At 39.7% G+C, this 12,210-nt stretch overlaps 1 protein-coding gene across 9 annotated transcripts in view; it reads right to left on the minus strand.

Moving 5' to 3' along the window:
- LOC137293890 (centrosomal protein of 170 kDa-like) overlaps positions 1-12,210 on the minus strand; it is a 167,593-nt gene that overhangs the window by 79,641 nt on the left and 75,742 nt on the right. For all 9 annotated transcript variants that reach the window (XM_067824678.1, XM_067824680.1, XM_067824679.1 and 6 more), the window contains one exon: positions 11,597-11,686. In XM_067824678.1, coding sequence (XP_067680779.1) covers positions 11,597-11,686 — 90 coding nt within the window. The remainder of the gene's footprint in view (positions 1-11,596; positions 11,687-12,210) is intronic.

Genomic DNA, 12,210 nt, shown 5'->3' on the forward strand with positions numbered 1-12,210 from the left:
GGATGGCTTGGCAGCATGAGTGTTATACAACTGCATGTACAGCCACAGTATCCACACTTGGCAGTCTATGGAAAGAGGCAATCTGGTAGTTCATGACAACATACCTTTCTCCTAATGGTATAGGAGAAGCTGTGATTGCTACATGTTTTACAGCATCAAGAGTGAATGAGTGAGTGAGTCAGTCAGTCAGTCAGTGAAGGATTATGTGATCTTTCAACAGTGAGTGAGGCAGAGGGGTTTAGTGCTGTGGTAGAGAGATGATATTATAGTTACCTAGGGCGAGAATGTTGGATGTAACACTGCTAAAAAGTGTACCTCAGTTATACATATATGTCTTCTACCTAGCGCCTTCAAACCAGCATCCAATTTTGTGGTTCGGACAGACTGAGGATCATTATCAGGGATTTGAACCCAGAATAGCAGATCCTGTCACTATCTCCTGCTAAGGCAGGTATGTAAATCTGCAAGGAAAACCCTCAACCTATATTGGGGTGGGATTTGAAGCTATTTTCCATTGCTCACAACGTTACCTCAACATTACAAATAGCATGGATCTCTCATGATACCCAAGTCAAGCGGATTGGCTCTGAAATAAACACCAACTGTGGTGTACAACGTTTCTGACTGCATTGTGTAAACAACAATCCTTGAAGATAAGAATATAACACAATACACAGAGGAAGAACAGGACCAACACAAAGGAGGTTTTTGTGAAAGAACCATTGTGATGTACTTGAAATGGATCTTCCTCAATGAATGTGAGCATACACCACCTGCCATCTCTGCTGGCGACAGAGCTACAGGGGTTTAACCTAGCCTCTTTCTACCTGATAGCAGACCCAAGTAATTCACAAACCTTGTGAGACACCTTTCTCTGTGATTCAACACTTCAGAAAGAGTCCACTTGTCAGACGTATATAACTTTTATCACTTTGCACATTCTTGTCTCAGATTCAGCACATCTGTGTGATGTAGGCAATCAACTGCTAGTCTTATTTACTGACTTCAATTCGAAAAGACTGATATGATGTGTGATTGGTTTCACATTTGATCTGATTTGTATCATCTGTAATTGTTTGGTTTCAGTTTCCATTCCAGGAATTGAACTTTGACATAAAAGATGATCCTCTTTTTGTCAAGTGCAAAACTGTATTCACCAGAAGCATTTGTAAAATGCTAACTATGGTTACAATAATGATACAGCCTTGTGTGACAATACCTGAAAGTGTCAGATTCTTTGACATGTTTGTCACATGTACTAATAATGTGGAAACTTAATGATTATTCATTATTTTTTGACACTTAACAAAATCACAAGTGTTTCTCATCCCTCTTCATGATCAATCATTGATCAATCAAATGATCAATCTTGTGGTTCTAACAAACTCTCAGACAAGCAGCTCCCACTGCTGACTCATGGACTAACGGGGTAAGAACAACAGCCCGTACATCAAACAGCCTACATCTCAAGCCAGTTTATTTACACAGTGCCCCGGTTTCTCCCAAAAAGAATGTATGGAGAAACACAGACTGGTTTAAAACTAACACAGATTGATAAAATCATTGAAAGTATTTTCATGACATAAACAAATCCTCTTCAAAGATAGTCTGATGCAATAAATACCTTGCTTTACTATGGAGTTTCCATGTGGCTGAGAGTGTAAGTCGGAATTATATATCTCCATACATCCAAAGCTGATGCAGGAGATCTTCAAAACATGATGCCATCGAACAATGGTAAACAAAAAACTGCACAATCTCTCTAGATCCTTCAGAACTTTATCACAATGAACTACTGGACTAACAGCAAGAATATCAAGAGAGTCATCTCAACACTGATCATGTTTCTAGTTGACTGAGGAGGTGAGATGGTTCAGTACATCTTACCTGCTGCCAATATCAGCGCCAATGGGCAGCAGGTTTCTGAAAGTGATGCCTCTATCACCCTATATCAGCTGGTTCGTATCTCCCAGAGACATGGCAGTAATCACCCTCATCACCAGTCATTGCAGTAATAACACACACACAGCTACCATACAGAGGAGGATGGGCACTGGACTATGTTTTATAACATAACATTTCGGCTAACATCCTGGGAATTGTGGGCAGTTTACCTACTTCCACAAAATGATAAATATTAGATCCTTTTGACAACATTAACAAACATTTCACAAACAATATGAAACTTTGAGACAAAACACTTTTGAGCGTGTATTGAAAATTAAGACTTCTTCATAAGATAAATGTAATTAAAACCAAATAGCAAACTGTTAAAGAACTGGTTTGATAATGACAACCCAGTTCTGACCCATGTTCCAATCCTGTAACTAATTGCTGCATCTGCTACAACAGGTGTTCCTCCTAAGTGATAAATAGTTGAACAAATAATCTACACCTCTTCCAAGTTGCAGTGAAGCTATTGTAGACTAGATGAGCTGCTACGGATTCTTGCCTTGTATCTTTACCATATTCAAATAAACCCTGCACACCCAGGTATTCAAATGGCCAATCCTGTTAATACATAGAACTAATGGACCCCATCATATGGTCATCTTTCTGACCATGCTGAATTGACTACAGCAGTTCATCCCACAGCTGTTGCAAAGAAAGGTCAAACAAGTAATGAGATCAGCATCAAACATCCCCACCAACTGGGGTCCAATTCCATTACAGAATATCAGTATTCACATATTACATAAATGTCATGGAGACTTGTCAAATCTTGGACCACAAATGCTTCAAAACTGAAGGCGTCCTTGTATCAAAATGCTAAACAGAAAACCTAAAGCCTTAATTTCCAATATTCGCATATCTTTCAGGTCAATGTAAACAGAAGTTAGAGATATATATGCATCAAAGCTATATGCTATGGTTTACTAGTGAATGTTAATATAATGAATATATCCCAAACACACAGAATATATATCCATATATAACATAGCGGACATCTCACTACAATACTCCATACGTTATATAAGCAATTATCCCTTCTGACTTCCAGAGCAGGTGCATATCTTACACTGCTGGATCCCACAGATGATTAAACACAGGTATTATGTGGAGAATGTTATAAAGATGACTGAAGTCCGTGCCCCGTTGTACTATCACAGTTGGAATGATAAGGCTCTCGTCAAAACACAATAAACCTACACTTGACCCTGGCTGAGTATTCCAATTTGTATTGATTTGTGTACTTTACATCCAGACAGCGATATACAAAGGAGACAAAATAACACACCTGTATTTCAAACTGTTCGGTCAAACAAGTCCCAGGCATGACAAGTTTGCCAACCCCAGTCACAAGGACCAGACCTAGAGATACAGAATGTCATGGAACACACATTTGCCTTGATGGTCTCTGTTACCCAAAATTTACAATGTGACATTCTTGTATTAAAACCTGGAAAGAGTTTGTCAACAATCTAGTCTCAATAACATCATGATCATCATGCCATGGCTTGTTTATGGTTCAAGTTTCAAACAGTTACTTTTCCACCTATGACAAAAGCCTGCAACAATCAAGTGTGGGCCAGACAATGCAGTGATCATGTTGTTGTGGTATGATGGGCCAGACAATGCAGTGATCATGTTATTGTGGTATGATGGGCCAGACAATGCAGTGACCATGTTGTTGTGGTATGATGGGCCAGACAATGCAGTGACCATGTTGTTGTGGTATGATGGGCCAGACAATGCAGTGACCATGTTGTTGTGGTATGATGGGCCAGACAATGCAGTGATCATGTTGTTGTGGTATGATGGGCCAGACAATGCAGTGACCATGTTGTTGTGGTATGATGGGCCAGACAATGCAATGACCATGTTGTTGTGGTATGATGGGCCAGACAATGCAGTGACCATGTTGTTGTGGTATGATGGGCCAGACAATGCAGTGACCATGTTGTTGTGGTATGATGGGCCAGACAATGCAGTGACCATGTTGTTGTGGTATGATGGGCCAGACAATGCAGTGATCATGTTGTTGTGGTATGATGGGCCAGACAATGCAGTGACCATGTTGTTGTGGTATGATGGGCCAGACAATGCAGTGACCATGTTGTTGTGGTATGATGGGCCAGACAATGCAGTGACCATGTTGTTGTGGTATGATGGGCCAGGTAGTGCAGTGATCATGTTGTTGTGGTATGATGGGCCAGACAATGCAGTGACCATGTTGTTGTGGTATGATGGGCCAGACAATGCAGTGACCATGTTGTTGTGGTATGATGGGCCAGACAATGCAATGACCATGTTGTTGTGGTATGATGGGCCAGACAATGCAGTGACCATGTTGTTGTGGTATGATGGGCCAGACAATGCAGTGACCATGTTGTTGTGGTATGATGGGCCAGACAATGCAGTGACCATGTTGTTGTGGTATGATGGGCCAGACAATGCAGTGACCATGTTGTGGTATGATGGGTCAGACAGTGCAGTGATCATGTTATTGTGGTATGATGGGCCAGACAATGCAGTGATCATGTTGTTGTGGTATGATGGGCCAGACAATGCAATGACCATGTTGTTGTGGTATGATGGGCCAGACAATGCAGTGACCATGTTGTTGTGGTATGATGGGCCAGACAATGCAGTGACCATGTTGTTGTGGTATGATGGGCCAGACAATGCAGTGACCATGTTGTTGTGGTATGATGGGCCAGACAATGCAGTGACCATGTTGTTGTGGTATGATGGGCCAGACAATGCAGTGACCATGTTGTTGTGGTATGATGGGTCAGACAGTGCAGTGATCATGTTATTGTGGTATGATGGGCCAGACAAGGCAGTGATCATGTTGTTGTGGTATGATGACACACAAACAGCTAAGTAACCAAGCATGATCACCGCATCCATTGCGTCACCTCTCAGACCCAGCACATGTTGGGTCCAGTTCAAACCCTGACTCCCTATGGTTGGAACCAAGTGGTGCTGCTTTGTCTTCACGGACTACTGAATTTCTTACACTTTTATACACAAAAAAAACATGGAAGAAAACGAACACATGAAACTTTGTTGTTTATAACACCTTAAAGGCAATCTTTTGCCTATTTAACATTTAACATGTGAATGATGGACGATTACCACCAGCCCTTCCAATGATGTCACGTCATTAACTGTACCTACTATCATTCCTTCATATCAGGGTTAATAATAATGAGTGAATGAGTTTAGTTTTAAGCTGCTTTTAACAACATTCCAGCCACATACAGCAAGGGACATCCGCAATGGGTTTCACATATTGTATCCATATGAGGAATCGAACCCAGGACCTCGGCATCATGAGCCAAGGCTTTAACCACAAGGCTGTGACACCGACCCAGCTGAATAATAGATGTGATGGTAGGGTGAACCAATAATCTAATGACATTTACTACACCTGCTGTATTTTCTTCATATCAGACGGTTATCACCATTAGATCTAGATATAATGCTGGGCAGATAATTCTCAGAATTTGTTTTAATGTCAGTACGTTATGTCTTGTATAACTGCATTCACCTCAATACACCTACTGAAATGTATGTCACAGAAGACATCCATACACATCAAATTCCAGCATATCATATGTACAATACATAATGCAGACTACAAACAATCATTAATCACATGTAAGTCACTCCATAATCCTGCTATCACATCTTCAGCATGACAGTGGATAAACAGTCCCGAATTAGCCCACCTACATTACACCTGTACCACATAACCTGAAGCACTGTTCAAAAACACCCATACCTCTCAGGTATGGAGGGCAATATGGGACATCATTATAAAGCTTCACAATGGCGTGATTGACATCTTTTTCCATATGACTAGTCATATTGTATCCATGGTCGATGAATTGTCAGTGGAGATCATGTCTACTGGCTCTAGTTCTCGGTTCAGTATTGTTTGTCAAAGGTTATATCAGTACCTCCGTTCCCTCATCTACCAGATAACACTGAGGTATGAAAGATCTACCCTGAAAACAGATTCGTGTTTCTGAATGTTCCACTGTTTGTCTCATTCATGGGTTTCCTCTATTACTTCCCTGCTTATCTCCATCTTTCCCTGTAGAGCCTCCATCTTGATATGCACATACTTATCTCCAGCTGCCCAGATACAGACACACTATCAGATGACACTGACTTCACCTAGACTAACACTTAATCTCTGAAAATATGTAACTTTGATAGTAACAAGTTATTATATGAAAAACCAAGACCCCCAGGTGTAAATCCAAAATGCCAGTCAGTGACTGCATGTGACTCTTACTTCAAAGGTTCACCTATATTGTTACATAGATAGTTCAGGGGTATTATATTCTAAATATTAAATATTAAGGACACTGTTCAATAACCTATCACATTCCTTATACAGCTGGAAGAGTTTCATCTGAATACTGCACATATGGGTGGGTGAGTGAGTGAGTGAGTGAGTGAGTGAGTGAGTGGGTGGGTGGGTGGGTGAGTGAGTGAGTGAGTGAGTGAGTGAGTGAGTGCAATATTCCAGCACTATCCTGACAAGGACATTAGGATATCATGCAAATGTGACAAACATCTAGTCTCAGTTGACAAAAACCCACCTCATCCTATATACTTTATTGAATTATGATTGACATGAACAGAAAAATAGATGGTCTACCCTTTATCTAGTTCCAGTAGAGCTCATACAGGATATTGTCTGCATGTTACATGGGTATATGAGCACAAGAACTGACCATGTGTCAGTTGTACATATGATATGCTGGAATTTGATGTGTATGGAGGTCTTCTGTGACATACATTTCAGTAGGTATATTGAGCTGAATTGTTCCACAACCACAAGGTTCTATGGTCAGTGCCTGGTGTGACAAAACAGTCATGTACACACACATGCACACACATGCACACACACACACGTACACACACACGTACACGTACACGTACACGTACACACACACACACACACACACACACACACACACACACACACACACACACACACACACACACTGACTAGCTGCATACACACACATGCATGTGCATGCACACATTGACTGGCTGCATAACAACATACTTCTTTATCTCTTACACACACAAACACAGTCACAAACCTCACTCTCACCTGCACTCTGTGTGCACAATCTACCTCAACTGCTTCATGTCACAAGAACTTGCCTATTTTTTAAATATGTTTCGTATATGTTTTGAAATGTCAATGTACTTTAAGTCTTGCCAGTAAACAAACCATACCATTCACTCAATGTACATGTTAATATTAGTTTAAGTAAAATACACCTTTACACACATGTCTGTCACTGTAAGGGCTCTCTACCTGTATGGCTGATTATGAATGACAAGTGTTGACTTGTCTCACAGTTCTGATTTTCTGCAATACGTAGAGAGGCAACTGTCCACCAACCATTACAATGGGCTGTCACAACCAGGAAAATGTCAATACCGAAACCACTGACAAGGAAAGAACCATCACAATATGCATTCAAGCATCGTCCACTTTATGCATAATTTGGTCTTTCAACTAAATTTCAAACTTACAAGCTGCCAAAATCTCCTAGTGTCGTCCTCTTCCATTATTGTGTTGACAATACTCCACAGTCACCGTACTCATGCATGTTCTAGAGTCATATGTTCACACAAGCCAGTCATGCCTTCATGACATCATCAGGGCTGATTAGAAAGTGATAAACTATCGGCACAGGCTCACAGCTGGTCAGCCACAACACTGACAAGTGGTTGGATATATAATATATTGCCCGTTTTATAATCAGCATATTGAACACTTTTGAATGCTTTTGCACAGTCAGGATATCAATACTGCAACACACTGAATGAGGCCTGGAGTTTAGCTTATCATCAATTATTCACATTTAAAAGGGAAATATGCCATCAATATCACCAGTAAATTCAGAAAGCTTAGGGTTCAAATTTATGCAGAGTGGTAACATTGATTCTTGCACAGACATTATCAAGTAATTTTCAAAACTGAGACAAGAAATGTTTAATTCTTTTTCACAAAATACAGTCAGCCAAAACACAAGATTTATGGCTGTGATGCATCTGACGTGGTATATTCAAGAGAATCCCATAGATTTCTTCTTGAAAATAATGTTTTTGGAATATTTCTAATTTTCTGATATGAAGCATCAGTAAAACTATGAGTCATATGGAACACCAATGTGAAGTATTTGGCACCAAGCCAACAGGTAACGTTACAATCTACCTGCACACCACAGGCACTGCACACCTCCCAGCTATTGAGGTTGGATGTTTATGTTCACAATATCAAATAACTATTATTTTCAGGTGTATATGACATTGCATTTAAAACAAAACATATTTACTGTAACTGAATTAAAAACTTGTGTAATTGTATGTTATATACAGAATCAAAACAGAAATACCTGACAAATTCTTTGAATAATTTAAACTCTAAAATATCCTATTATAATCCATTGGTTATTAATTATTCATTAAACCTCTCCTCACAAATCAGTTATTTGTATCATATGACACTGAAAATGATTCATGAAACGAAACAAATTTGCGTGTTGTTCCAAAAACACAAGGAGCACTAAATGGCACAATATCAAGAGAATGATATTGCAAAACTTTCACTACACAGACCAAAAATATCTACTCATCTCTATCTGTCATAAAACATACATCTAAAGAAGGCAATAATCTTCTGATAGCATATGTTGGAACCAACCATCATTATTTGTAAGCCTATAATATGAGTCATGTTCCTGCAATTTCAGGGTTCTAAAATAAAATCCATCCTGTAGAACACAGTAAACTGTGGAGATCTACCCTCTGAACTGATAACTCCCCCACCTTGTAATTACAACACATAAAAGAAGTGGCTTCATATTGCAAAGATATGCCTCTGAGAAACCTGACATGGTTGATACAAGGCCTGATAATAGACAGCGTCTATACTCCGTCCCGATGGGGACGGGGATTCTTCCGTGTACTCCGGTAATAAACATGCCATGATATATCACATGTCTTAGGTCCACGTAAGGCCTATCTAATGCCTATATTGGATCAATATATCAGGCCAAAGGCACATGCATGCATATGTAAGGTCCATGTAAAACCTATCATAGGTCCATGTAAGGTCTAAAGTGCATGGAAATGTCGTATCTAATTTGAGTAGTTTAATGGTTACATTATAAGATGTCCACTGGTCACAGCTCTGTGGGCTCGAGGAACATAAACAAACCTTGAGGGTACATGAGCCCATGGCCCCTGAGGGACCAATGAACAATGTATTTATGTTACTGAATTTTAATTCTAAACTGTTTGAAGCACTTCTGTTGAATGTGAGGCAAATCGCCATTTTGCAGACGACACAAGGCAAACAGATTTAGAGTTATCTCCCTTTCCATCGATTTTCAATCGCAAAACAACAGTAATTTCCCTGCTTCATGTGTGATTCAATGGTATTCAAGACAAAGAAGTACTACCATGATGCACCAGAAGAGTTCGGAATTCCCAGCGGAGTACATTGAAAATAATACATCAGCTGTAAGCGGGGTACATTGAAAATAATAGAATAGCACTTAACCAATCAGAAAGGGACATTCATGTGTGAGGTAAGACAAAAGTTATAATTCAAGATAAGAGATCAAGTGATAACCTTTCTGCACATAGTTGAACAGCAGAGTATACACATAGCTAATGGGACACATGAAAAGTCTATACATGAATATGTCAAATTGGATATTTGTATTTACATCAATGAATTCTATATTTGAAATGATTTTAATTTTTTAAATTAAATGATTTTATTAAGTAAAATACATTATATCATATCAAATTCACTTCATTTTCCTTTCAAGTATCGGAGAAAGCTTCAACACTGTGTCAGCAACAATATAATTAACAGTTGGAACATGACATTTGAGGTAAAACTTAACATTCAAAATCCCCCACCTCTTCCTTAACTCCCAGCAGTGAGCAAGGTTTGTCAGCATGAAGGTGTATGTACACTGTGTAAACCTGACCCACACCACTGCTGTAATGTTCTACTGCTCGCCCTGCAAACAATGTCTTGTTGTTTCCTTCATGTTAGTGACAAGATATGTGACCAGTCTCATATATGTGACCACTGCACCTCTCAACTGACAGACATTGCTGTCTCATAGCACCTCATACAGACCGACATTGTTGTCTTAGAGTACCTCTAAACTGACAGACATTGCTGTCTCCTAGCACTGCTCAACTGACACACATCCCTGTCTCAGAGCACCTCTCACTCAACTGACAGACATCACTGTCTCATAGCACCTCTCAAATGAGACACACATGACACCATTTTTTTCAGAACACCACTTAAAGGTCAGACATATTACACCACTTTCATGACACATGACACCATAATCTTGTCATGACAAGAGTAAAATATTTAAGTAATGAGTGAATGAGCTTTATATGACTCATCAACACACAGCTACATTGCAGAAGGCTGAGCATAACCAATGCCTGGCATGACAAACTCACGGTTTACAGTATGAGCAAGTTCAATGACAGCCTGGATGACAATCAGGTCACACATCTCAACCATCCAATCCACACCAACAAGAAAATCCCCCACAGAAAGCGAACCTTCACAGCTCGCCGCTATTTGAACAATACAGTATGGAGAAACATGTTATTGTGAGTGTCAATTAAATAACACTACAACCCTGAAACAACATGGCCTTCCACAATTTATACCATTTATCCCCTATGACATAAAGGATCGTATTCCCTACCTGGTAAATATCCTGACCATGTGACCCCCATCCAGGCCTGCCAGGCCCCCTGTTAGCACATTGTTGTCAGGGTGGAATAACAGGTTTACCACACAACACCCTGTCACATTTTCTTCACCTCAAAGTAGACAATTTGTTGTCCCCTATAGGAAGAGCTTTCATTTGTGTTTATCTCACAGATGGATCAGAGAAAAGTTCCTGTTTGTGTTCAGACTTGTCAGAGGGCCAAGGCTATCCCCATCTACACAATCAGGATACTCTGATATATGGCTGTGTACAGAGTGTCACCCAGCATGGCTTCAACATATGTTCTTATGCACACACCTGAGGCAGTTGAAAGAAGACCTTTAATTGAAATGGCCTCATAAGATGTGGTTTTACCGTCTGACAAACAAATGGGAAACTTCAATAAAACTGGGGAATACTGAAAATATTCACATGGATCTGAATGAACTTAGTCCAGAAGCAAATGCTGAAAGTTAATTATATATACATGTAAAAAAACTACTGGTCCTTACCTGATTTCAGTATCTTTAGACAGGTGGCCAAGCCTAACCATTATATATTGAGCTGTCTTTTGCTGGGGTGAGTTAGATTTATACAAGCACCTTGTGTAGAGAAACATTCTGATGTTTTGAGCTATCCATAGATCTTGACAAGCAAAGTTACTTCACATTTAGCAATAAATTCTGTTAATTGATTACTGTAAACTGGATGTAAAGCAGTACAGGTCCCAAACGGTACACAGTAGTGCTTTGTTCTTCTCCACATAGGGTCATACAATCATCAAGAAATCCTGTGGAATGTAACTATACAATTAAAAGGTCCAATTCTTTGCAGACATCAAAAAGTTCACCTACCCCATGAGCTGTGCTCAAATCCTTTATCTTGAATCGGCAAAGATAGTGATCATAGGTCACAACTGCATGTCGTTTATCCACACTTTGGCTCTGAAAACAAACAAAAATATGGATATACTTCAGCCATCACAGCTGTCACAGGCAACCATCTATGAAGGACTGATGGTGCAGTTTGGATGACTTGTGTAAGCTTAGCACAAGGCAGTCAAGACATATGTCGGTTGGATATTTAGTAAATTCAAGATTATTTTATATCCTGTGAATTTAAAAAAGAAAGAAAAGAAAACCATATAGAAACTTAACCCTCAACAAAATCTCCTCTGAAGTCATCATAACGTTCTGATGGTGCCATGTTTTCAGTAAGTGATGTCACAGATAAGGGAGGATGTCATATCAGATAGTAGTACACCTACAGATGCCGGATACCTACCATACTGCATGGTGTCATGTCATCCTAACGCTAGCCCTAATGTTAACCCTAACCCTTAGCCTAACTCTGAAACTTACCTAACCCTTACCCAACTCAAAGTAACCCTGAGTGCTCTAAAGGATGGAAAACATCCCGTATTCTGTAGTCTCCAACAAAGAAGCAATAAAGAGCTAAATACTTATTC

The sequence above is a fragment of the Haliotis asinina genome, chromosome 8 (genome assembly GCF_037392515.1).
Source record: "Haliotis asinina isolate JCU_RB_2024 chromosome 8, JCU_Hal_asi_v2, whole genome shotgun sequence".
NCBI classification, from domain to species: Eukaryota; Metazoa; Mollusca; class Gastropoda; order Lepetellida; family Haliotidae; genus Haliotis; species Haliotis asinina.